Source organism: Vombatus ursinus, unplaced genomic scaffold (assembly GCF_900497805.2).
Source record: "Vombatus ursinus unplaced genomic scaffold, bare-nosed wombat genome assembly UNPS02001419.1, whole genome shotgun sequence".
Classification (NCBI taxonomy): domain Eukaryota; kingdom Metazoa; phylum Chordata; class Mammalia; order Diprotodontia; family Vombatidae; genus Vombatus; species Vombatus ursinus.
In genome coordinates this window covers 5,014,193-5,040,568 of record NW_020941197.1, presented here as the reverse complement: position 1 = coordinate 5,040,568, position 26,376 = coordinate 5,014,193, and the positions used below count along the sequence as shown (strand labels likewise).

The following is a 26,376-nucleotide window of genomic DNA, read 5'->3' as shown; positions in this document are numbered from 1 at the left end:
TACATGGCCCCACAACACTACCCATTGTAGCCCAAACCAGATTAAAAAGTAATTGGAAAATATTTAACAAAATAAATAAAAATACAATAAAACATAGATAACATTACATTTCAAGACTAAATCAATATGTGAGCTGCAGAGATCCTTATGTATGGATTAGAAGCCCCTGTTTCTATCTGAGTTTGATACCAATGCTGTACAGGGATCCCTTATATACACACAAAGATCCTTCCTGGAGATACAGAGCTCAAAGCCGTCACTGATTTCTATTGCCTAGGTCATATTAGCAGATAAGTGCATTAAAAGTATTATTAAGACTAATCTCAGAAATCTAAGTGTTTACAGGAAGTATGACAGTTAATGGAGAGTTATTTTCCATGGGATTCCCAAATTCATGGGTGTGTGAAAGGAAAGAAACCCTACACATGGCTCAAATGAGATAATGTCCTTAAAAATAAGAGGAAAAAGATAGAGACAAAAAAAGATAAAAGATAATATCCTATGAAAACCTGAAAATATTTTTAGACCAAAGTCAATCCTTTTTGGTTTTTTGGCCCAGATCTGTGATTTCATTCAATGAAATCCTAGATTCAATTCAATTCGACAAAATTCCATAGACTCTAAGCAGTTTCCTCTAAGGAAATTTCTAAGAAAATTATCCAAGCAACAGGTCACATGCTTTGCAACTTAATAGTCTTAGAAGTGTCTGGGAAACTGAGAAGTTCACACGTTGTGTTCAGGATCCCACAGCCTGTATGTTTCAGAGACAAGACTTGAACCTGGATTCCGAAGCTGGTTCTCTATCCACTGTATCACACTGCTGATTATTATTATTATCATTATTGATGTTATGTAAAATTTGACAGGCTTAACATGATTTAGCAAGGATATAATATCAGCTTGGTTTTAATATCTTGAAAGTTGGGATTGACTAATCAGGGAGTAGGGGTAGAGGGTAGAGATTCTTTCTGTAGAAGCATACATGTTTATATATGTATATATTACATGTATGTTTATAGATACACACATGTATATTCATTCTATAAACTACTACTTTTAAAGTACCTACTACATATAAAGAACTAAAGGAACTAAAAGATACAAATCTATTACGAGTATATAAATATATATGTATATACATACAGATGTTTTAGGAATATATAGGTTAAAATATATGTATATACATATATATATATATACACACACACACATATATAGGTGTGCATATTGTTATTATTATTTTTTGGGGGGTGAGGCAATCAGGGTTAAGTGACTTGCCCAGGGTCACACAGCTAGTAAGTGTCAAATGTCTGAGGTCGGATTTGAACTCAGGTCCTCTTGACCCCAAGTCCAGAGCTCTATTCCTGTGCCACTTAGCTGCCCCATTATTTTTATTTTTATATTATTTTTAAGATAATATATTTTATTGATATATTTCATATTTCAAGATTTTATATAAAGATCTACATCTAAAGATTTTTATCACTGATCCCTCAAGTATTCAGCCTGTAAAAATACATAAGAAAGGACTCAAAGGCCTGGCTGGCTGGCTTTATATTTACACACGAAGGAAACAGTCAGCTGCCCACATGATATAATTTGAGAGCATTTTAAAATTTTCTCTACAGCCAGTCTCTAGGGCCGGAAATTTCACCATTAGAGAGTCACTCCTTCGGATAATAAGAATTTTCTATTCAAATGCAAATTATCCATGGAAAGAGTTACACTTTAAGTTTGTGGCCTGCTATTAATACCATACAATTCCTTTTCAATATGAAAAACAGCTGAGAACCAAACATGGACAGGGAGAAGTATGAAGCAAGAGGCTATCTGCAGAGAAGGGTATCCCCTTATGAAGTGGATGCACTTAGCAGATGGGACCTATCATAAGAATACCAGCCTACTGAGGTAGGTAAGAGGGCCATAAAGTGGGAAGTAGGAAGGGACAGATAACAAACGTCCCCATCCTTCAAAATCTTACTTCAGGTCAGCCCCTCTTGGGAGTTGGATATGGTCTCAAAACTCTGCTGGGAAATACACGTGTGCTGGACTAAGAAGCAAAGTTCTGCTCGAGTTAAATCCTGTCACCACCAAATCGCTCCCTGTGCTCCTTCCATTGGCTAATTCTCTAAACTGATTTTAATTCAGTCCCTCTGATGTGCTCATTAAAGAAGGTAGAGATATACAGGCAATGGGGCACAGAAATCTATCCTGCTCTACAGGAAAACAGAAAGGGGAGGGGATAAGAGAAGGGGGGGAGTGATAGAAGGGATGGCAGACTGGGGGAAGGGGCATTCAGAATGCACACTGTCTTGGGGTGGGGGGAGATGGGGAGAAAATCTGGAACTTGAGATCTTGCGGAAGTGAATGTTGAAAACTAAAAATAAATTAATAATAAAAAACTAAAGGAGGTAGAGTTAGCTACTGCTTAGTGGAAGAGTTCTTTTTCTTGTTAATGATGTACCCTGCCTTGTTTTCTGAATTTATTACCCTCCTTGAATATGGGCAGGATTTCAAAGGTAGGATTTGACATTATGATAATAATGTTCTATTTTGTCCTACTACCAAGAGATGTAGGGTGGCAAAATGCAGAGAATGCTAGCTTTGGAGTCAAGAAAACCGGGGTGCAGGGCAGCTAAGTGGGCACAGTAGATAGAGCACCGGCCGTGGAGTCAGGAAGACCTGAGTTCAAATCCAGCCTCAGACACTTGATACTTACACACTGACATCACTGAACTCTGATTGTCTCACCAAAAAACAAAAAAATAAAAAACAAAAAAATAAGATGGGGGTTCAAATCTCACTGCTGACACATGACTATAGAAAAGTCACTTAATCTTCAGAGGCATCTAAGTGGTTCAGCGGATAGAACGCTGGGCCTAGAATTAGGAAGGCCTAAGTTAAAACCTGACTTCAGACACTAGCTGTGTGACCCTGATCAATCACTTACCCTCTGTTTACCTCAGTTTCCTTAACTATAAAATTGGGATAATATTAGCATTTATCTCCCAGGGTTGTTATGAGGAACAAATGAGATAATATTTGTAAAGCTTTTAGCAAAGTGCCTGGCACAAAGAAGAAGCTTAATAAATTGTTTTCTTCCTTTTTCTATGAGCCCCAGTTTCCTCATCAGTAATAATAATAAGAGCTAGTATCTATGTAGTACTTTAAGACTCCCAAAGTACTTTACAGATACTATCTCATTTGATCACCTCAACCATCCAGGAAATATATATTTTATACCCCCACTTTAATGATGGGAAAACTGAGGCTTGGAGAAGTTATATGACTTGTTCAGAGTCACACAGTTATTAAGTGTCTAAGGCAGCATTTGAACTCAGGTCTTCTGGATTTCAACTTCAACACTTTATCCTTTGCTCTATCTAACTGCCACAGTAACGAGGAGAATAACAGTAGCACCTAATTCACAAGGGTATTATAAGGATCAAAACAGGTAATCTATGTAAAGTACTTTGCAAACTCTGAAGTGCTACCTAAATGTCAGCTACTGATGGGTATGGTCTAGAAAGGAGAATTGAGGACCTTTTTTCTCCAAGATAAAAATTTTGACTGCTAAGAGAAAGATGAAGACTAGAACGGCTAAACAATAAAGAACTGAGAGAAAAGAGGAAAGTGGCTTCAAGGTCATCTGTCCTGGGTAGCCTTTTCATTACTGAGTGACTTATTTTAATAACCATGTCCAGGTAATGTTTTACATGATTGCACATGTATAACCCATATCAGATTGCTTACACGTTTCAGGAAGGGGACAGAGGAACAGAATTTTGAATTCAAAATTTAAAAAAATGTTAAAAATGGTTTTGACATGTAATTGGGGAAAAATAAAATATTATTAAAAATAACCATGTCTAAGTGCTTGGATATACAAATTTTTACCAGCAGAAGTGAGGCTAGATAAACCAAGTTACTCCATTTATTACTTATTACATACAAAATACTGCAAATGTAATCCCCATTTGCAGATACTTCTTCTTAAGGAGAAGAAACATTGGCATTAAACAGGACTTATTTCAATCCTCTCTGCTTGTATGTTGAGTTACTAGTCTTCTCCGTTATAATTTGAATTTGTGTGACAAAATTTCAAGGTTTTTTTTCCTTTTCTTTGTAACTTTTGCAAAAGGCTTTACCTCACTCCGTGCTAAGATAATAATTCCCAGATTGTTTCCAAGATAAATATTAGCACCTGAACAAATAAGTGACTAGTAATCCCTTTCTACTTTTCCAGTTTTCTGACACCTTACTCCACTCTATGTATTCTGCAACTTAGTGGCACTGTCCTTCTTGCAGTCCCTCTCCTGACTCCAGGCACTTTCACTGGCTCTCCTCCTTGTGTAGAATTCTCTCCCTCCTTATCCTCACCTCCTGGCTTCCCTGGCTCACTTCAGGTGTCAGCTAAAATCTTCTACAAGAAGCCTTTCTCAATCCTCCTTAATGCTAGCGCCTTCCCCCTGAGATAATCTTGAACATATCCTGTATGTATCTTGTTTGTACGTAGTTGTTTACTTGTCTCCTGTTAGACTGTGAGCTCCTTGCCTCTTGAGTAAGAGCTTAATTAATTGCTTCTTGAGTTGGCTAGGCAGACTACAGGCCTTGAGATAAATACAAGGTATGACATCCTTGGGCTAATTATGAAAACCTGTCTATCATAGGTTCTTCCCAGTTAATAAGCACCTTCATATGGGGGTACCGAGGTTCTTGAATGTCTGCCAAAGTTGGCAACATTGACCGATGGACCAATCACAAGTTCAAAATAATATGTCCACAAGCTCAGTCACACGTGCAGTAGCTAAGTAATAATGCCAGGTCTTCAAAGACAGTGAGAAAAGCGGACCAGGATCAGAAACAGCATTTTTTTCTGTGTAAATTACTAAGACTGATCTAGCCTCAAATTCCATTCCTATTGAAGACTTGTCCTGCTTACCTCACACAGATGCTAATAGTTGTATTAGTATACTGAAGGCCTTACCAAGCACCAAGAACTCTTCAAGCCTGGAGGAAAATATCCTTCATCTGGAAGGACCTGAGAGGGGCCCTGGTAGTTTCCACATCCCCTGTACTCACTGTAAGTTCAGCCAGATTTAATATGCTTCAATAAACCATGCTGAACTCTAATGAGCTGTGTGTTAAGTTCTGCTCTTACCTTCTAGTAGCGGGGAGGTAGCTTTAACCAAATAACCCTCCATTTAGACAATATGCCCTGCAAAATGTTTGGGAATAAATAGAAAGGTCTGATCATCTCTCCAACACTCACAATTAGTCCCCTGAAACCAGGACTGCCTGGCACACAGAAACCACTTAATAAATGCTTGTTGACTGACTGGTTGACCTTCAGTATTGGACACCAGGACAGTCTAAGAGCATACAGGATCACTGTGTTTCACATATGCATATTCACTACAAATGTTAAGAAGGGATCAACAGAGCTACAGTTTTGGTGGGAGGTCAGTTCGCCAATACTGCATCTATGCTCACTGCAAGCATGGCCCATACTGAAGGACAGATTGGAAAGGAACAGAAACAGCTCCTCTATGGCGAGCTAGTATGGATGACGATCAGGTAGGGAAAGAAGAAGAAGAAATGGCTCACTGTTGAACTTGGCCAGTACAGTGTTGTTATCAATATTATATCACCATCACCTCACATTTATAGAGACGGCAATTTTAACTTTTCAAAGTGTTTCACATCTATTCTCTCCTTTCATGTTGAAAGCATTTGCAGCAAAGACATCCGACATCCACCCAGTGTTCAACCTATCCAAGATGGGGCGGCTCAATGGAGCCAAACCATCTTTCAGCACAAAAGTCAAAGAGGCCAAGATGAAAACAAAAATGGGGCCCACAAAGAAAGACTGAGAGAATTACATGTGAACCCGGCACAGAAAGAACAGCAAGACACAGAACGGTCTTCAGAGCCAACCTGCCCACGTGGACACCAGTAAGTGGAGGTTGTGCCAACCAGCACAAAGGACAGAGACATATTAGGGAGCTTGCCAAGTGGAATTCCTAGAGAAGAAGAGAAATCCCACCTCTTCAGAGCTTATAAACCAACCAACCAACAAACAAACAAAAAAGGAATACTTACATTCCCCTCCTTTTCAAAGTCAGGTGGGAGAAGCTTCACAAAGTTATCTGGAAACACTCCTCGTCTCCCATTCAGTTCTCCTTCCCACCAGCCTACATCGATGCAGTCCTAAGATATAAAAAGGCAGAAACTGAGAAACAGGAGACACACACACTCTCTCTCTCCCTTTCTTTCTCTCTCTCTCTGCCACTAAAACTTTTGGAATGACCTGCATAATAAACATGGAGTGAGCCCCATTCATGTAAAAGGGATATTAGGCATTCTAAATGGATCCTGAGGACAGCTGGTCAATCAATAAACATTTATTAAGAGTCTACTATGTGCCAGGCACTGTGTCAAGTGCTGGAATAATAAAGAAAGGCAAAAAAAAAAGTGCCTCCCCTCAAGGATCTTACAGTCTAATGCAAACAACTATATACAAACTAGATACAGGATAAATTGGGGATAAAGAAAGGCTTTTTATAGGTGGTGGGATTTTATCTGACATTTGAAGGAAGCCAGGGAAACCAGGTAGCAGATATGAGCTGGAAAATAACACCAGGTATAAGGGACAGCCAGGGGAAATGCCTGGAATGAGGATTTAGAGTGCTCTGTGCAAGAAACAGCAAAGAGGTCAGTGCCACTGGTGTGCAGACTATACAGAGGAAAGGCATAAGAAGGCTGGGTAAAGGTTATTAGAAGGTAAATTTAGGCTCAAAATAGCTTTAAAAAATGGGACTATCCAAAAATGGAATGGGTGGTCTGAAGTTAATGAGTTCCCAGCCCCTAAAAGTATCATCATAGTTTTATAGCAAAGGAATCAAACACATAACCCACAATACTCCAGAGAACAACTTGTGCCAGATTAAAATGTAATTGGGAAATATTTAAGAAAACAAATTAAAAAAACAATAAAACATGGATAATATTACATTTAGAACTAAGTCAGAATGCAGCCTGCAGGGATCCTCCTATATGGCTTAGGGGCACTGTTTCTTTTGAGTTGGGCCCCACCATTTCAGAGCATCTGAGGTTTAAGGCCAGAAAGGGCTTCATGGCTCATCCAACTCCTACCTTTTAGACATGAGAAAACTGAGCCCTGAAAGAAGTTTTGTGACTTTCCCCAAAGTCACACTGAGTAAGCAGAAGGATTCAAACTCAGGTCCTTTGACTCCAGCTTCCCATGGATGCTCTGTTGAAAGAAAGGGTGCCTAGCTACCTGCTAGGATGTCACAGAGAACAATCCTGAATTAGGTGAGAGGCTGGACTACAGCAGTGGTAACCAGCTCAAAGAGAAAAGGCAGCCTGAAAATCACACAGAGATCTTGTCGGCAGCATACTAGCTTAGAAAACCACATATAGCCATTCTCTATGTTCTATCGTATTTTATTTATTTTGTTACATATTTCCCAATCACATTTTACTTTGGCAATCCATGGGTCATGTGTTTGATACCTATGGACTAGATGATACTGAAAATTTTCTTCTGCTCTATTTTAAAGACTGATAGGTCACTCATTACTACTAAATTTTAAAATCTCATTTTTATTTATATCTTCTGTTTTTAATTACCGTTATTTCAAAATATATCACTTTCCTTACCAGAAAATATAACACTTTCCTTGGAAAAATTTTTTTTAAAAAAGGCCAGGGAAGTACTTCAGCAAACCAAATGTTTTAATTATGTTTGACCATATATACAATATTCCATAACCACTGTCCCCTACCTCTGCAAAGAAGGGAGAAAGGTTCATTTTCTGAACACTTTTCCAAGGCCAAACTTGGAACATAACACTCCTACCAATTTTAAAGGAATATGCAGCTCTTCATTTTTATGACTAAATATATATCCACTTAGTCACTGTACCAATACTTTCTACTTTCTACTCTTTTTCTGTAAATGTAAATCAAGGAGATATATAATGTGTGTATGTGTGTGTGTGTGTGTGTGTGTGTGTGTACACATGTATGTATGTATGTATGTATATTTATAAATAAGTTTTGAATACAGTAATCAGAGGCAGGGAGGTGACACAGTGGACCAAGCACTGGATTTCGAGTCAGGAAGACCTGAATTCAAATCCAAATGCAGAAATTTCCTAGTCATGTGACCTTGGGCAAGTCACTTAATCTCTGTTTTACACTGGAGAAGGAAATGGAGAGTCAAACAGGAATAAAATGAGTGAACAATAAAAACAACAATGAAATTACCCAAGCAAACACTCCCAGTCCTCCAAATGCCCTGTTAGGTTACTATGAGTAAAACAGACACACAGGGTCATAAAAGTTCGGTTCACTCTTGTTACCGGTGAGATAGCTGGAGCTAAGGGAGGTTAAGTACTTACGCAAGTTCATAGATGCAGCAAGCAGAAAGAGCTAGCATTTTCACTAAAGGACTAAGGTCCACATCCAGAGTTATTTCCTTAATAGGATGCTACTTCTGTCTGTATTTGAATTTTTGCTTGGAAACCAGGTACTCGAGTTATTTCTTCCATTTAAAGGGACCTTTAATGATATCCTGACTTCTTATGTGGTACTCCTATAAATGTACCTTCTGCCTCATCTCTCCAGGTCTCTGTATGTAAATAATAAAGTCTCTTTCAGCTGTGGCAAGTAAAAGACTTTTCCATCACTAGTCTGACCTGTATGTTACAAGATCTCTTCTGTAATAGAGGGGAGTAGTTTTGGAAACTGAATCTTAATAGGATTCCTAATAGGCAGCCAGTGGTATATGGATAGGGCACTAGGCCTAGAAGACTTGAGTTCAAATCAAGTCTCAGACATTTTACTAGCTGTGTGACCCTGGGCAAGTCACTTGGTCTCTGCCTTAGTTTCCCCAACTGTAAAATGGGGATAATAATAGCAACTATTTTGCAAGATTACTGTGAGGACTAAATGAGATATTTGTAAAAGTGTTTAGCACAGTGCCTGGCATGTAGCAGGTGCTATAAAAATGCTTATTCCCTTCCTCCTCTTCCCTCTAACAACATATTATAAATACCCTTAAATTTGATCTTAGGAAATAAAAATTTGCATCTTAGTTCAGAATTAGCAATTAGCAAAGGACAAGATTCACATCTAAGTTCTGAATGAACTAGACTGAGTATAACAAAATTTGAATTTCTATAATGATGAAGCTATGTATCCTTTTGGGATAATTACAACGAAAAGACTTTGAAATACTTTTTTTCTCCATTTGCATTTGCATTATATTATCTCAGGCTGAGGAATCTGATGTAATCCTGAAAAATCCAAAGTGTTAGTTGATGATTTGTTTTTTAATTAAGGGGAAGTTGGGGGTAGAATTTCTTTGCACAGGAGCCTAAAAAAAATCTCATCAGTTTCCCTTCCTTTATTTAGCCTCTGCTCCTGGATAAATTCTGGCCACCTGCAATGTCCTCCCTGCTCCTGTCTAAGTGAAGGGCCTTCCCCCTTACTCAAAAGCTGGTTCTAATATCAGTTCCTACAGAAAGGTCAACTAATACCACATGATGATTACTCCTTCTATCTTCCATCTGTATTTATATACGCATACTAGTTTACTGTCTACTGAAGACACATGAGTTTTAAATGTTTTTCTATCACTTTGGTTGTGGGCAGTGGGCTAAAAGTCCCTCATGGACTTGGTTTTATATTTCTTTTGTATCTGGTTAGGACCATGGTGCCTCATAATTGATTTACTGTGATTATTTTTTGAAATCTTTCTTTCTAGTTTTCTCAGTATTCCTGAATGAGCATTTATATTTCACTTAGATCCAACCCTAATAGTAAAAGAAAAATTATAATGACACAGCTATTTTCCTTTTTATTGTGAAATTAATGAGGCAATTTCCATCCAATAAATAACACAACGCTACGTGGTAGACTTCTAAAATTACCACAAAACTTTGTGGGGTGCTTTTCTATTCAGTGTATTTTTTTTTTAAAACGTAGGGCCCTGAATGACAGGCCAAAGAGTACGGACATAATTCAGTCATAATACATTTTTTAATACATTTCTGTAGCACGTTGGGGTTTTCAAGCACTTTTCCTCATCACAGCTTTGCAGATGTGGTATAAACATCATTAGCCCTATTACAGAGGTTGACTATTTTAGGATTTATCCTGGCTCCAATCCTTATTGGGAATCATGGCATGAGTTTGTGATTCAATTTCCTAATCTGTAAGAGGGTCATGATGATACTTGTATCTAACTACCTCGTAGAATTGTTATGAGGAAAACATATTGTAGACCTTAAAATAACATGGACATGTGAGTTGCCAAGATCAAGGGAAGGTTAAAATACTAAGTAAAGAGACCAAGGAACACATATGGCTGCTTGTCCTAATTGCTAGGAATAAATACAAGGGTCACATTGAAGATAAATACATTGAGCAGGAGCTGCCAGTGTGACTGGCTTAAGAAAACCAAAAAAAATGAAGCCTGTTAAAGAGCAGAAGGGAAAAGGTAATTAATACCAGCATATCTGAAGAGAGATGGCAGTCTCTACAGAAAACTTGAGAAAATTTTTTTCCCCAACAACTCTGAGGCTAATTTAAGGCAAAATCTGAAGAATTATTTTGACTCCAAAATGAGAAGTGAAAATGACGATGAAGTTTTTTCATACAAAACCAAAAACTGAAATACACAAGCAGTTCAGAAGCTTTCCAGCAGAGAGATGGGGGTGCCAGAAGAACCAAACACTCCTAAATTTTGTAATGGGTACATGTAAGGAATACAATATATAAATTAAAATATTGAGAAGAGAGTGGATAAGAAAAGGAAAAGTTGAGGAAACGGACACACTTAGACCCCAATTCTACTCCTAGGGTGAGGAATGTGGAGATAAACTTTTGGTTGCTTAATTAATTAATCACACAAAGATGAATTCCCAAGCTGGAGTATTTAATCTTCCAGAATTAAATCTCAAGAGGGAACAAGAAATAGTCTTTATGCCATATCACTAAGTGGGTACTCAGAGTAAAACATTTAGGGCTTTAAAAAACATAAATATTGCTTTTCTTGTAAAGGGTAAGAGTGAGAGACAAAGCAAGGGGGTCAGGGGAAGCTACTAACACCTTCTGGCCTCCAAGAAGGGGGGAGATCAGCCTCTAACACTTCCTACTGATTAATCATCCCCCTCTATGGAACTGCCCTGTTGACAGCCACACCCACGGCACAGGGGAAGGACTGATTCCTATCACCTACTTCTGAGCAAGTTAACTGGAAATTAAGTTCTCTCGATTTCAGAAGCAACCCTGGAAAGGAGGACTTAGATGAGAAGGAGCTAAAGGTCTGAGCTGGGGCCCTCACTGCAATACCGCTCCTACTGACCACGCCACAGAAGCCTAGGCAAATTGGACAAAGATATTCAGGGAGGGGTATTACGATGGAATAGGAAAAAAATACTTGAATGGGAAGGAGAATACTTGGGTTTTAATTCTGGCTCTGACGCTCACAAGCTATGTGTAACCTTATCAAAGTCACATCATCTTTCTGGGTCCTGCTTTTCTTGTTCATAATAAGGATAGTAACAATAGTTCACATTTCTACAGAGCTCAAAGCACTTATAAGCACTTTCTTCATGACTGAGGGATCAGCTATAACTCCGGATGAGTCACCGAGGGGAAGCATGTGGTCACAGAAGTACCAGATCTGGAGTCAGAAGTCCTGGGTTCGAATTCTGGCTCTGCTACTCTGAGGGTAGTGGATACTAAGTACTGAAGAGACAGAGGAGAAAGGAAAGCAGCTGTGGTAAAAGTCTGTTTGCATTTCTTTGTCTGTCACTGCCTCTAAAGAGAATTCCTTTCCTAATTTTTCAGAGACAAGAGACTTCCGGAGTCTAGCTAGCATAGAGGGGAAAAAAGGAAGTCACCATCACCTGTGTGACCTTCAGCAAGTGAATTAACCTCTGTGGGTTTCAATTCACTCATCTGTAAAGTAAAAGGGTTGTTTAAGTTTAAGACCACTTCCGATTCTAAATCTACAATGCTATGACCCACTGGCTTCAATCCCCCGGGCCTCAGTTTCCTCTTCTGTAAACTGAAGGGGTTAGACTAGATGTCTCTAGGTCCCTTCCAGCTCCAACTTTCTATGGTTCTATTCTCAACCTCTATTCTTCACAAGAGCAAGTTAAATTGTAGGAAACCCCTGAAAATCAGAGAGGGCCTTCAAGATGGCCTTGGACAAAGCCTCAGAACCTTTCAGAAGCTGAAAATCATCTATCACCTCCAGGTCGGCTCACTCATTTCCAAGCATTTCAAGTGAACTACAAACTCTCTGCTTGATCTTAACACAACTAAAATAAAGGCCCACATTTTGATTTTTTTCCCCCTTCTGCATTGTTGGAAAAAAAAAAATCCAAGCATTAGCCAAAGGGACATTGCATAAGAGGAACCGTATGTGTGATATAACAGCTTGGGAAAACTTCATTCCTTAAGCCTGCTAAAAGGAAAGTTCTGGTTTTCTCAAAAAACACTAGACCTTATTTGAGCATAGATGAGCACTACACAAAACAGAAATATTCACATTTCCAACCCACAGGGGGAAAAATTAGTTTAACACCCGGCCCAAGTTAAAGTTTGGTACCACTTTGCCCCATCATTTCTCCTTTGGTGGTAAGCTCTCACAGCTGGTGGTAAATGATTTCCAAGTTATCAAAAGCTCCCAAGTTTGAGGAGGCTGCTCGTGCAGAGGTGTAAATGGGGAAAGTGAATAACACATAGGTTGCTGGGATGGTGAATAAGCTGCTAAGTGAGCCCCAAGTCCCTCAAGTTTTCACACCCCACAGCATTCCACCCATGTTAAAAGGAAGCATCTTTCAATATTTTTTAATGAAATCCTTCTGCTGAGAACTTCAAGGGACTGTAGGGAGACAGCTCTATCTATGTGAGAACCCACCAGCTTTCAGGGTTTGGCTTGTTACCACTTCCCAACTCCTCCCCTCCCAATTCCCCAAGAGATATAATTATTCTGTGCAGCTGGGGTATCAGCTCAATTTTTCGCAATGTTCCCATAAGCTGGTTACTAAAGTGAACTCATCAACATTATAGTTTGAAAGGCAACAGGAAAAAAGAAGTATTAGCATAGCCTATAGTTAGCAAAAGTTCACTGGGGAAATACAGGGCCTGGGTGAATGGTCAACTCTAAAATACATTACAATAGGGGCAGCTAGATGGTGCAATGGATAGAGCTCTGGCCTTGGAGTCAGGAGGACCTGAGTTCAAATCCGGCCTCAGACACATGATACTTACTAGCTGTGTGACCCTGAGCAAGTCACTTAACCCCAATTGCCCCCTCCCAAGCACACAAAGCAAAGTAAAATACATTACAATAGTGACTCTCCCAAAATTACATATAACCAACTCTCTCATCCCCCTTCCACCACAACACAAGATTCTAACTCTGGGACTACCCTGGACTCTGAGAGGTGAGCGTTCACCTTATCTCGATTAGAACCAGGACTTGGACCTCACTTCCCAGACATTTCCAAATCATGCCCCCACAATATCTTCCCCTTATACCTTCTCTCCTTAGAATGTAAGCTACCTAAGGGCAGGGACTGTTTTGCTTTCTTTCATTTGTATCCTCAGCTAAGTACAGTACCTGCAACATCATAAACACTTAATAAATGCTTTATTATCCATTCATTCATGTAACGTTCTTCTCTGCACAAATGTCTTTGCAAATAATTATCGATTTAGGCATCCACTCCTCTGTTCAAAACCCTCCAATGGCAAAGAGCAAAGACTCATAAAATATTGGTTTCTGAGGTCTCAATGATGAGGACTGGAGCTAAATCCCAAAAAGGAAAAACCCTGGACTTTCCCACATGGCCAAATCTCTGGCATTTGCCTGAGGCTATAATCTCATCAACTGACCTTTCTTTGTGGCTACACCCAGTCTCCCAATTCTGTTACCTTAACCTAGCCTAGCCCTCCCTATGGCCCCAGGCCATTTCCCACACTTAATACTAGCTAGGCTCCATTGTCCAGGTCCCAGGAGTTCTGTTCACCCCAGTTTATTGGCCACTCCCATTCAGATCTTCCCTAGACCCCTCCTCCAGTTACCCCAAACTACTTGGCCACTCGGAGTCCCTCCCACAGTCTTTCTGTATATAAGGTCCATCTTGTCCCCATTAAGGGGCTCAGATTCCTAAAATACAGCCACTGCTCAGATTCTGAGAATCTATCCAATACTTGCAGACTCCTAGATTCTTCAAGAGTCTGGCAATACGGCAGATCTTTAATAAACCTTGTCTTTGTCTGAAAGAAAGCTTGGGTCGAATTCTTTCGGGCAGGACCTGCGTATTGTGATTTTGGGGTTTCAGCATCCCTCACCTCTAGACCTTATCATCACCTCATAACTTGCAAATTTACAAAGATAAAGAAAGCCGGGAATAGTCAATGTGGGAGAGTTTGTGGGAAGATAGACACACTAATACAAGGGTAGACAAATTAGTCTATCTACAGCCTGTCTCATACAGACTGAGAGATAAGAATGGTTTTTACATTTTAAAATTAAAATTGTATTTAAAAATGGAAAAACTGTACAAAGGTCCTTGGGATTCCGGCCTATGTACTCTAGTGCATTGTTGGTGGAGCTGTGAATCACTGTAAGTATTTTGAAAAGCAATTTGGAATTCTAAAGATAAAGTGATGAAAATGCCCAAATCCTTTGACTCAGACACTCTAATACTAGACTTCTACCCCAAAGTCAAGAAATTCCTGACCTACACTAAATATTTATAGCATTACTTTTTGTGACAGCAAAGAACAAGAAACAAAGTAGATGCCTATTGATTGAGAAATAGCTAAATGAATATAATGAAAACTTACTACATCTAAGAAGTAGGAAATATGATGAGTACAGAGAAGCATGAAAAGATCTACATGAACTGATGCAGAATAAAGTAAGCAAAGCCAAGAAAATAACATACACAATGACCACAACAATGTAAAAAGAAAGGACAAAAAAAATGCAAAGTGAATATTGCAAAATTACAAAGAACAAGTATGACTCAAAAAGATGGGTATATAAAGCCACTCCCAATGCATCCCTTTGCAGAGTGGGAGAGGTCTACAACTACAATACATCGCACACAATTTCAGACACTTTTGATGTATTCATCAGTTTTGTTAATTTTCCCTTCTTTTTCTTTTGTCTTTAAAAATATTACTTGTTTTATGCAATGGCTTTTTGGGAGAAAGAGGAGGAAGCGCACTAAGGGAAATTACAGGGATATGGAAGCACTAAAGATTTCAATAAAAATTCATTTTGAGAAAAAGAAGACGTGGATTTGAATACTGGCTCTGACACTTGGCTGTGTAAACTCCTAGAGGGCAGAAACTGTTATATTTTTGTCTTTGTATCCCCACAGTGATAGAGGAGCCAATATGTAGTAGGCAGTTAATACCTGTTAACTTACTCAAAGTTCCTTTAATCTAAGTCTCAGTTTTGTTTGTTTTTTTAATCTGTATAATAGGGCTAATGATGTTTAGATCTGATTTTTATTTTTTTTGGAGACAGTCAGAGTTCAGTGACTTACCCAGAGTCACATAGGTAGTAAGCATCTGAGGCTGGATATGAACTCTGGTCTTTCCTGACTCTAGGACCAGTGATCTGTCCACTGTACCACCTAACTGCCCCTCTAATGATATTTATACTACAGTCACAGAGTTGTGATGAAGAAAGTGCTTAGAAAACCCCAAAGTGTTACAGAAATGTATTATAAAATGTATTTTGATTGAATTATGTCCAAACTCCTTGGCCTGTCATTCAAGGCCCTACACGAATTATCATCTCCTTACCTTTCAAGTCTTACCCTAACTAGACTATTCTATGTACGTATATAATGTTTTCCTTTCTTTGTGCCTTTAATTCCTAATATTGGTCTGTTAAACTTCTACCCATCTTATAGGGAAGGAGAGGGAAGTGAATAAACATTCATAAAGTGCTTACTATGTGGCAGGCACCATGCTAAGTGTTTGATCAATATCACCTCATTTGATCCTCACCATCAGCCTGGGAGGTACTACTATGAATGCCATTTTACAGTTGAAGAAACTGAGGCACACTTCTCAAATACATAGGGAACTGAGATGAATTTATAAAAATAAGAGTCATTCCCCAATTGATAAATGTTCAAAGGATCTGAACAAGTAATTTTCAGAAGAAATCAAAATCTATAGTTATAGGGAAAAATGTTCTAAATCTCTATTGCTTATTAAAACAATTCTGAGATGCCACCTCATACCTATCAGATTGGTTAACATGACAGAAAAGGAAATTGATCAATGTTGGAGGGGATATGGAGAACTAGGAAAACTAATGCATTGCTGGTGGAGTTGTGAATTGGTCCAACAATTTCAGAGAACAATGCCCCAAAACTGCACATACCCTGTGAACTTGCAATATCACCACTAGGTCTATATCCCATAGAGATCTGAGAAAAAAGACTCATTTAAAAATATTTATAGCAGGTATTTTTGTGGTGGCAAAGAATTGGAAATTGAGGGGATGCCCATCAATTGAGAATGGCTAAACAAGCTTTGGTATATGACTGTGATGGAATACTATTGTGTTACAAGAAATAATGAGCAGGGTGCTTTCAGAAAAACCTGGGGAGATTTATATGAATTGATGCAAAGTGAAGTAAGAACACCGTACACAATAACAGCAATATTGTAACGATGATCAATTGTCAAAGATGTAGCTATTCTGTTCAATACAATTCCAAAGGACTCATGATGAAAAATCCTATCTACTTCCAGAAAGAAAACCAATGAACTCTTGAGTGCACTCAGAAACTGAAGTATAATTTTTTCACTTTTAAAATACTTTTCTTGTTCTTTTTTTGCAACATGCATAATATGGAAATATGTTTTACATGATTTCACACATATAATTGATATTATATTACTTGCCTTCTTAATGGGTGGGGCAGGGGCAGGAGGGAGGGAGAAAATTTTGAACTCAAATTGTAAAAAAAAAAATTCTAAAAAAATTAGCAAGTGAAATAAAATGAATAAATAAATAAAAAGAACACATAAAATTATAAAATAAAATAAAAAGGCAGCTGGTTATCATCCTACACTGTTTTATATTGGGTGAAGAAGGTTCTTACAGCTTCCCAAACAAATTTCATCTGAATGTCACTTTAAGTAGCTTAAAATGAGATTCACTGGGTATGGCTGCAATGACATTGATTACAGACTTTATACTTTGAAAACTGTAAAGCTAAAAGTAGATAAACCCTTCAGAAGTGTTGTAAAAAAAATTTTTTTTTAAAGAAGAAGAAACTGACATAGACAGATGGTGTCTGAGGACAGTTTTAAGCTTAGGTTTTCCTCCCTCCATATCCAGTATTCTATCCAGTGCACCACCTAGTTGCCTCTAAATCTCAATTCAAATACTGGCCCTTCCATGAAGTCCTCCTGCAAACTCTTGCATCTTTCCTTCCTTAGAACTTGCATACATCTTCCACCTCTCTTATATACTATTCTGCATTCTATTTATTGTACCTTTATGTATGGGCAATACATAATTTCCCCTACCTAGACCATAAGTTCCATGAGGGACAAAGACCATGCTCTAATTATATTTCTCAATGTCTACTCAGCTGTTGCTTTGCATCTAATAAACTGTCAATTAATGGTTGGTGAATGAATGAAAAAAATAAGTAAATTTACTCTTTCTGGGTTGGAAAAATTCTGGACACCAGAGTGAAAAAGAACTTAGCGTTTCAAAGAATCAATGTTAGGATGCTAAGGTACTAATTTATTATTGTAGAATAATGCCTAAGTTTTGTTGTATTATCTTCTAATACCTCAGTGGAGTGAGCCCCTGGGACCAATGCATCCCTATAATTGGAGATAGTGGACATTGGGGAGCTCCTCCCAAGATCTTCCACTTAAGGAAGGTACCCAGGACATCCATCTCAACATTTTTCACCTGCCACACTCCTATGGACTTCATCACGTCCCCAACACATCTCCACTGTACCACTACGCCAGGCACCCTCCCGCTCCCTGTTTATCTTCTTTTTATTTGTTTTCTTCCCCCAGTAGATTGCAAGCTCCATGAGAACAAGAATAGTTGTTATTTTTTTCCTTTCTATGTATCCTCAACACTTAGCACAGTGCCTGGCCCTATGTGCTAAGGTATAACCGGTGCTTAAAAATGTTTTTTGACTGACTTTAAACAGTATATATATTTTTGACAAATGATAACAGATTATTTAACAAATGATACAGATTACAGTGGAATTGTCCTCAACTCTTTAATGGACCAACTATAAGCTATGTCATAAAATTGTAAAGGCAAGTTTGGCGCCCAACACAAACTAAATTATAACAATTTTGAAAAATGAAAAGTGAAACCCTTGAAAATACCTTCCTGTAAAGATACTGCTTGGACCACTACTTGACTAATATTTGTGTTCCCTCTAATATAATGTAAGTCATTTTGTTTTTCTCTGAGTTGTTTAAGTTAATTCTGTCAGGATAAATGGCAGTCAAATCAACAGCATTACTATAAAGAACCATCAATAAGTGGAGCTTTTAGGGAAGATATTTTTGGTAGTACCTAATACCATCATATGTATCCAGCTTACTCTAGCAATAAATTATTACTAAATTTAAATGTATTTTTCTATGAATGATTAATAAAGCACTGATTTTACTCTCTAACTTACCGATGAAAGCCATAAATCATATATTCTAAAACTAGATTTACTATCTTCCAGGCAAATGGCTGCTCACAACAGATTTTAAAAAATTATCTGGTTCTGTTTTTAAAAGTAAGTCTTTTTAATATGCAATACAAAACAAAATCCAAAAGATATATACATTGTACAAATCACAAGTAGCAGATTTACTGTGATTTCTTCCTAGGATATATTCACCCTAATTAGAATGGTAATTATAAGGAAATTAAGAATGTGTTTCAAGAACAATATAAAAACAATTGCACTGTGAGAATTAAGATACTAAGAACCAAATTCTTAAGTTCATAAAAATGTTGAATGTTCTAGTAAATATACTATTGTTTCATCACTACACTGTATTTAAAAGTTCACTACTTCATAAAAGAAATTCTTACAACAAGACTGTTTTAATATTTCTAAATGAACTCTAGTGAATTGGATCCAATTTTTTTTCTTTCTTTCTTTTAATCTGTGCCTCTGATTTCAGCGGTGTGGAAAAGTCCCAATGCAAAAATTCCTAACCAATGCAGATCAGTCAATAAACATTTATTAAGCACCTACTATGTACCAGACATTGTGCTAAGCCCAGGTGATACAATGAAAGGCAAAAAGACAGTCTCTGCCCTCTAGGAACTCACAGTCTAATTAGACTGTGTCTTACAGTCTTAAGAGAGTTGTTAGAGGCTTTGGGAAGAGGAGTGGCTTGCCAGAGGTCACCCTGTTGCAATGAGTGAGAGTCAAGCCAGGAGTGATTGTAGGCAATTGATTAAATGCTTATTGATTGCTTACTGATTCTCCGGTCTGCGTCCACTACCTCACACTGCAGAGCAAGTAGTGTTCTATCATTGTTTTGGGATATATATTTTAGTATTTATTTCTAAGGTTATGCAATTTGCCCAGGGCCCCAGCTAATGTCAAAAGTCAAATTCAAATCCAGGTCTCACAAGACTACAGTCGTGCAATCAATTAAGTATTTATTAAGTGCCTACTAAGTGTCATTCACTGTGCTAAACCTTGGGGATACCAAAAAAAAAAAAGAAAGAAAGAAAGAAAGAAAAAGGACAAAAGCAGTCTCTGCTCTCAGTAACCTCATAGTCTACCAGAAGAGACAATATGTAATTCATCATGTACAAACAAGCTATATACAGGATAAATTGGAAATGATCAGCAAGAGGAAGGCACTAAAATTAAGGGGCACCAGGTAATGTTTCCTGTAGAAGGTGAAATTTTAGCAGGCACTTGAAGGGTAACCAGGAGAGAAATGAGGAGGGTGAGCATTGGGGGCACTGGGGACAGCTACTGACCAGGCCTGGAGTTGAGAAGTGGAGTCCTATGTGTGAGGAGCACCAAAGAATGCCAGTGTCACTTGCTCACAGAGTATGTGAGGGGTGTAAGAAGACTGGAAATGGGAGAGGCACAAATTATAAGGGCTTTGAATGCCAACCAGAAGATGTTACAGTTGATCTTGGAGGTAATAAGGGGCCACTGGTATTTATTAAGTAGGGGTGGTGGTAACATGGTTAGACTTATAAATCGGGAAGATCACTTTGAAAGCTTAGTAGAGGACAGACGGAGTGGGGAGCTGTGTGGCAGGGAGAAGAACCAGAAAGCTATTGTAGTCGTCCAGGTGTGAGATGATGAGGGCCTGCACCACAGTGACAGCAGAGACAGAGGAGAAAAGGGGACATACCTGAGGAATGTGATGGAAGGTAAAATTAGCAAGCCTTGCAACAGATTGGGAAGATGAGAAGAGAGAGTGAGGAGTTCAGGATGACACCAAGGTTATGAGCCTTGGTGACTGGGAGGATGATGGTACCCTCAACAGTAATGGGGAAATGAGGAAGAGGGGAAAGTTTGAGGGGGAAAGAGATAATTGTTCAATTTTGGACATGTTAAGTTTAACATGTTTACAGGACGTGCAATTTGAGATATCCAGTAGAAACTAGAGATGCAAGGCAAGACATCCACATAGAGGCTAGGACTGGACAAGCAGATTTAAGAATCACCAGCATAGAGATAATAATTGAATCCCTGGGAGCTGATGAGATCACCCAGTGAAATAGTATAGAAGGAGAAGAGAAGGGGGCCCAGGGCAGAGCCCTGGGAGGTCACTCACAGTTAGTGGGTATATTTTCTTTCTAGCACCTGAAATAATAACTATTGGTAGTATCATTATTACTATCAAAGACTTTTAAGAACCTATGAAATATATAGTACTTAATTTTGCATTTACCAAGTAAGTACAAAATCAAGATATCATGGTGTATGGGGGGAAAGCATTGGCTACGGAGTCAGAGAACCTGGTTTTGAATTCCAACTCGGCTACCTATTACCTGTGTGACCTTGGATAAGTCACTCCACCTGAGTCCCAGCTTCCTCATCTGTAGAATGAAGGCAATCTGGATGATGTTTGGGATTCGTCTTAGCTCTAAATCCTGTGATCTTGCTGTCATGAAAAGTCCAGTGTTTCTATTTCCAGTATAAAGCAACATGTATTCAGAAAAGAAACACTTCTGAATTGGAAGATAAAAATGAGGTTTTTTAATTGCAAGAGAGATTTCTTTACTGTTCATATAACCTTCATAACTAGAAAGGGTATTCCTCAAGGTAAAATAAAATCATTCTTCAACACCTCTACACAGAAAAGCTATAATTAAATACATTCTGCGGGTAACCTGGGAGACTGTGTCTCACAAACCAGTTACAAATTAAGGAAGGCTTAAATCAGAATCTCATCGCTCAAAAATCGAGTAAGCCCTTGGGTTTGTATAATGATGGACAGGAATCAAGGGCAGTTAAGTTGGTTAATGTCCAGGAAAAATCCATGGTGTGATTTTTAACGTGCTATTTACACCAAAGCCACATACGGAAACACCCACAAGAATAAGCAAGAAGCCGGCTATCTAATTAATTCTGTGCATCATTAGAGGCAACATGCCATGGTCGGCTAAGCAATGGATTGGGGTTAGGAGGCCTAAATCTCCTCAAAGTCACACCTCTCCTCCCAATTTTTGTTTCTTTACTCTAGTCTCAGAAAAACTACAACCTGCCAAGGGCAGCCCTGCAATTTGTGCCCCCAATCCCATTCCAGGAGGTGGGTGGTGCATCAGATAGAACATCTCTACCAGGGCTGTTCCCCTGGATCAGGGCATCAGGGACCAATCTGGAAGCAGTGACAGTGCTAGGCGATGCATTTCTTAACAGGGCTTTGGAGCTCACTTGTTAATGAATCAGAGGCAACTCTGACTGACTTCCCTGGCTTCCTTTAGGTCCCATAAAATCCCATCTTTTACTAGAAGCCATCTTCAACCTCTCTTAATTCTAATTGCCTTCTCAATGCTAATTATTTTCTATTTAGCCTGTATATAACTTGTTTGTATATATCTGTTTGTATATTGGGTCCTCTGTAAGAGTGTAAGCTCCTTGAGGGCAAGAACTGTAATTTGCCTCTTTCTGTATTCCCAGAACTTATCACAGTGTCTAGCACACAGTAGGTGCTTAAAAAATGCTTACTTAATTGTGCCTATTGCAATAGTCCAGGTGAGACATGATCAGGGTTTGAACTAGAGTACTTTTGTGAATGGAGAGTAGGGAATAGATGTCACATGTTATGGAGACAGAATTAGTAGTATTTATATATGGATTGAATACAGGGGATAAGGGAGGAAGAAGCGTTGCTATGACTCCAAAATTGTAATCATGGGTGCCTGGAAGGATGGTGGTACCTTCAACAGAAACAGGGCAGTTAGGAAGAGGGTGGGTTTAGGGTGAAAGATGAATTCTAGACCTGTTGAGTCTGTGATGCCTATGGACTCCCAGTTGGAGATGTCTAGTAGGTGGTGGTGTGGAACATACAGACAGAGATGAAGGCCACTTATGTAGATGGGGGGGGGGGGGAAATCTGCAGAGAGACGATTCTTGATCTTCTGGGAGCTGATGAGATCACAGTACAAAGAAGGGGCAGGAGGGTGGGGCAGAAATGGGAGTTCTGGGAGGCATCTACCCTCGGGGGTTGTGACACAGATTATGTTCCTGTATAGGATGGAAGGAAATAAATACTTATTAAACACCTCCTATATGCCAGGCACTGTGCTAAGCACTTTACAAATATCTCATTCGATCCTTACTGCAACCCTGGGACATAGTTGCTATTATCATTATCACCAATTCATAGATGAGGAAACTGAGGCGCAAAAAAAAAAAAAAGATTAAGTGACTTGCCCAGGGTCAAACAACTAGTTAAGTGTTTAAGGCTGGATTTGAACTTAGGTCTTCCTGACTCCAGGTCCAACACTCTATTCACTATGCCACCTAACTGCCCCTGAACCACTTAGCTAACTGGTACATAGGAAGCATTTACTCAATGTTTGCTGACAAACTAAATGACTAGAGAATGAAATATTTGGAGTTAGAGGGCCTGAGTTCCAGTCCTGGCTTAGAACAAATCATTTAACCTCTCTGGGCTTCAGGGTTTGAAGTAGATGACTCCTAATATCCCTTTCAGTGCATACGTGCTATAATTCTACTACATAAGATTTCCAATCAGAGATGAGAGTCTTTTCCATTTACCCTGCAAGGAGGGTCCTTCTCTTTGCTTTTGCCAAGGAACCTCTAGTTCTTAATTTTCCTCCTGTGATTCAAAAGCTAGCAAGCAATTCAGATGACCACAGGCTATATGAGTTCAGTAAGTCAGTGAATTAGATCCTTTTGTACCCAATCTCAATGGATATCAGTCATTAATTTACATAATAACACTCAACATCATTGTAGGGAGGAAGTAAAGCAGTTATAATGATCAGTCTGTGTCTGTATATACACAAAAAGATCAATGTCTACTTTTAGACATGCATACACATACATACACAAACACACTTGGGCAGGGTTGGATTTGTGGAGGGAGTGCCTAATAAAGAAACTTCTACTCAAACAAAGTGCCGGTTCTTTTACAACTTAAAAGAGAGTCACCTGGGGGTTAGGTGACTTGGCCTGGGTCATACAGCCAGTATGTTTGAGAGGAAAGACTTGAACCCAGCTCTTGTTGACCCCAAGGCCAGCTGTCTATCTACTTACTCTTCCATGACTCCATGCTTTGCCTGCCTTCCTTCCCTCCTTCTCTCTGTCTCTCTCTCTCCTCTCCCCTTCCCCTTCCTCTTTCCTTCTGTCCCCCTCCTTCTCTACCAGCACTGTCTCTCTCTCACACACACATGCACACCAACACTTTCTGGGTTATTCTCCCAACTTGCTCTCCCTCCTGAGGGCTGGATCCCCAGAGGGTGGATGCCACCTCAGGTTCTAGGGATAACCTTGCAGGTGTACACTCCTAACACATGTGGTAACTATGTAGCAACACATGCACCCCAACCAGTGTGCTTCCACTGATAATTGGTCAATAGACACAATTAGCTCTTAACAAAAACCAATATAGAATAATAAGACCAGTAGTTACAAAAATTTCTCCTGAGGCATACTCTACCACAAATATATACCACATTCATGGGAAAAGTGGACTCAGACTTAAAAGTACAATGGTAGTGAGGAATATGTGTAGGATACAGTTGCAAAGGCAACTCACAACTCCTGATACTACAAGACCTGGAAGTACGTCCTCTCTTTGTAGACTCCTCACTCAGTTCCCTTGGGGTAAAACATTTTTGCTGACTGGGTGCTATGTCAGGTTCCCGGGATCTACTCCTCTCTATTGATCTCTTTTCTACTACTAGGATTCCTCAAAGTGACTTCTTTCCATGAGACACTACTTTTCTGTATCTGTGTGTCTCCCTGGAATATGTCTCTGCTTCCTCAATTTTGTCTTTAGCTCTCTCAAAGTGATGAACTCCAGAACGCTGATTGAGGTATATCCTATAGGGTGAGTTGTTGCTAGACTTCAAGGTCAATGGGGAGGGAGGAGAGGAGAGGAGAGAGAAATTTCCTTCTCCCCACCCTCCAGGGTCTCCAGCACAAATCTATGGGATGCTATACTTCTTTGGAACTTCCTATGGCTAAGCTATTTAAAACCCTTGGGGTATGCCTAATTTGTTTGTGCAGCCAATATGGTTGTACCTTTTAATTTGTACAAGGTACCCCTTCACCTCACAAAATGAATACCAGGAATTCACACCTCATTACATCTGCTGAACTGAGGAGAAAATCAAATCCACATCCACATATGTGCATGTGTGTATAAAATACTCAAAAAACCCCTAGCACCTGCTAGAAGACAGCAGCTAATGACTGAGCTGTTATTCTCATCTCAGTGAGATTGGTTTAAAATTTAAAAATTAAAAGTTGATTTAACTTAAGTACGGCGTCCAATTTAGAGCTTTTAGCAGATGAAAGGCAGGTTTAAAGGAAAATCCTCAATAACTTTTGGGAACAATGGTGAAGGTATGGCATAATTTATCAGCTGTCAACTGAAGTGACATTATCTTAACTTCTTAACACTTAACCAATAAGTGCTATAAATATACATTATGTATAAACACATATAAAACCTGGAAACTCATTCCAGCAGTTCCTGATTCTGTGGATTTCCATCTACTACTTCGAGTGCAAGAAGGCACATGGTACACTGGGACCAGGGCTTTCTTACAGCTATCTTGACTTCCCCATGTGGTTTTCCCACTCCCTCACCCCCAGCCAACCTGATTGGCTCCAGCTTCCCTAATGCAGCTTCCTGGTTTGGTGACATCAAAGGTCCCAGGCTCCTACAGTCTGCATCTCAGACTTAGTGGGTGTTTGACACCACTCCAGTCACCATGCCGTGATGACTGACTGACCAGACACTTCAAGATGGAGATGAGGGTGTGGGGGCATATCCTGAGAGCTAAGGGCCACTGTGTATTTCATCCCAACATTCATCAGGTTATTATTGGCTAATGTACCACAGCCAGTGCCTCAGACGCTTAATTAGTTGTATAACTATGGGCAAATCACTTAACCCTGTTTGCCTCAGTTTTTCATCTATAAAATTAGCTAGAGAAGGAAATGCCAATCCACTCCAAACTATTTTTTGTCAAAAACGAACAAAAAACACTCCAAACTTTTTGTAAAACAAAACAAAACAAAAAACTATATGGGGTCGTGAAGAGTTGGATACAGCTGAACAACAATCATCATCGTGGCCCATTTATAACAATGCCATTAAAGTTTGGAATTGAAGTCAATCCTAGGTAAAGGTGAGAAGCAGGTAAAAGTTGTCTTCAGAGCCTCCACCTTTCCATTTTTTTTTTTTTTTTTGTGAGGCAATCGGGTTAAGTGATTTGCCCAAGGTCACACAGCTAGTACTCATCAAGTGTGTGGTCTGAGGCCAGATTTGAACTCGGGTCCTCCTGACTTCAGGGCCAGTGCTCTATCCACTGCGCCATCTAGCTGCCCCACCTTTCCATGTTTTGCCTTTTACTCCCTTAAGCCCATACCTTGTCTCTTTAGAAAACCCTTCCACTAGAAAGGAGCAAATAATAGTCCTTTCCATTCACATGGCCATCATAGTAAGTCAAGCCCTTACCATCTCATGCTTAATACTGTTATGGGAGAAACATATGTAAACATAATAAAAAGTTATGCTGGCAACAGTTAGCCACCACATGAACTCAGAGAGAATAACTGTTGC

At 39.2% G+C, this 26,376-nt stretch overlaps 1 protein-coding gene across 5 annotated transcripts in view; it reads right to left on the bottom strand.

Annotated features, from left to right (window-relative positions):
- SH3KBP1 (SH3 domain containing kinase binding protein 1) overlaps positions 1-26,376 on the bottom strand; it is a 434,394-nt gene that overhangs the window by 71,222 nt on the left and 336,796 nt on the right. For all 5 annotated transcript variants that reach the window (XM_027866157.1, XM_027866165.1, XM_027866172.1 and 2 more), the window contains one exon: positions 6,103-6,210. In XM_027866157.1, the coding sequence (XP_027721958.1) occupies positions 6,103-6,210 (108 nt within the window). The remainder of the gene's footprint in view (positions 1-6,102; positions 6,211-26,376) is intronic.